The 1,294-nt window shown below is 34.9% G+C and overlaps 1 protein-coding gene across 1 annotated transcript; it reads left to right on the top strand.

The window, feature by feature from the left end:
• Positions 1–436: 436 nt before the first annotated feature.
• On the top strand, positions 437–1,294 carry LOC108525930 (tRNA:m(4)X modification enzyme TRM13 homolog). The gene is made up of 2 exons (XM_017866693.1): positions 437–766; positions 1,067–1,294. The coding sequence occupies exons 1-2, from the start codon at positions 615–617 to the stop codon at positions 1,260–1,262; spliced, it is 348 nt and encodes a 115-aa protein (XP_017722182.1). The 5' UTR covers positions 437–614; the 3' UTR covers positions 1,263–1,294.

Below are 1,294 nucleotides of genomic sequence, written 5' to 3'. Positions count from 1 at the left end.
CCTGTACAAGTCATTTCCTCAGCTAAGGTAGGAAAAATGAGAGACAGTTCAGGTAGCTGGGTAAAAGTTCTTCAAATTGTAGATCTTAAGCTTCAGATAGCTTTATTGGAAAGTAGGCTTTATGCAAAATAAATCATTAAAGAAATTGAGAAGATAGTAAGAAGAGCAAATTTGAACGACGTTGATAATTCACCATAGAATTATTACAAATATAAAGCTGAGTAGGTTTTGCTGTTTTATTGTTGGGTTTTAAAACAGTACTGCTTAATAAATGTAAAAAATACTTATTTTAAAGATGATGTGGTTTCGGGGGGCCACATAATTGTGTTTGCAGATCTTGCATTACGATGTTTGATTGAAACCTATGCTGCCAGTTTTGAGGAAAGGAATGAAGAACCTTTAGCCAAACGCATAAAGAATGATAAAACAGAAAAGAAATTTACACTTTGGCCAAGGAAGGAAATGAAAAAAATGTCCCAGAGAAGTGGAACCCTGTGGCTGGCATTGTTATTGCACTCTGTTGTCACCACAGGTGTGATTGGAGACATTATGTGGGCAAAGAATATTTCAGGGCTCTAGGCCTTGGAGCAGTGGAATTCCACTATTTCCAGCGAATGAGTAGTTGGGCAACTTGTGGGATGCGGAAAACATCTTTGGAAACCTCAAATAGTACCACAAAGAGACAAGATAATCAGAATGATGATAGTGAAGAGCATGATGATGGAGGATACAGAATCACAGATGATGGCGCTGATAGTTTGCCTGGGTAAGAGACTACTTTTGTAATGTATGACACTAAAGGAGGAATATTGTATTATACTGTACTTTAGATGACTATTATCAACAATTCATGAAAATGTATTTTATAATCTAATTTTAGAATAAGCTAAAATATACACATCTTTTATTGTGGTCATAAATATAATGTGTCTTGGAAGCATGGGATAAAGTACTTAGTACATTATGGGTTAGTTAACATTCTCTCAATAAATAGAAGTGACAAAATAATTTTTTATAAACTTTGGCAAAATTTTAACAATGTTTTGTATGTGTTTATTCAATTTAGGCTTCTTAGTGTTGAAGAAAAGAAGAAAATAGGGCATCTTTGTAAATTGCTGATTGACCAAGGTCGAATCCAGTATTTGCAGCAGAAGGGATTCAGTCCTGCTTTGCAGTACTATACAGACCCTCTGGTGTCTTTGGAAAATGTTTTGTTAACTGCTTTACCAAATCATTCTTCATCACCAGAAACAACTGCTTAATGGAAAAGAAATTTGAGCATCATCTGTCTTCC

The sequence above is a fragment of the Rhinopithecus bieti genome, unplaced genomic scaffold (genome assembly GCF_001698545.2).
Source record: "Rhinopithecus bieti isolate Rb0 unplaced genomic scaffold, ASM169854v2 scaffold_41160, whole genome shotgun sequence".
Taxonomy (NCBI): Eukaryota; Metazoa; Chordata; class Mammalia; order Primates; family Cercopithecidae; genus Rhinopithecus; species Rhinopithecus bieti.
This window is presented reverse-complemented; position numbering and strand designations above follow the sequence as displayed.

What these genes read in the sequence shown, in the direction of transcription:
- LOC108525930 (XM_017866693.1), top strand. Translation starts at nt 615, where the DNA reads ATGAGTAGTTGGGCAACTTGTGGGATGCGGAAAACATCTTTGGAAACC. An exon ending in GGCGCTGATAGTTTGCCTGG is followed by an intron (nt 767 to 1,066) that starts GTAAGAGACTAC and finishes TATTCAATTTAG; the next exon opens with GCTTCTTAGTGTTGAAGAAA.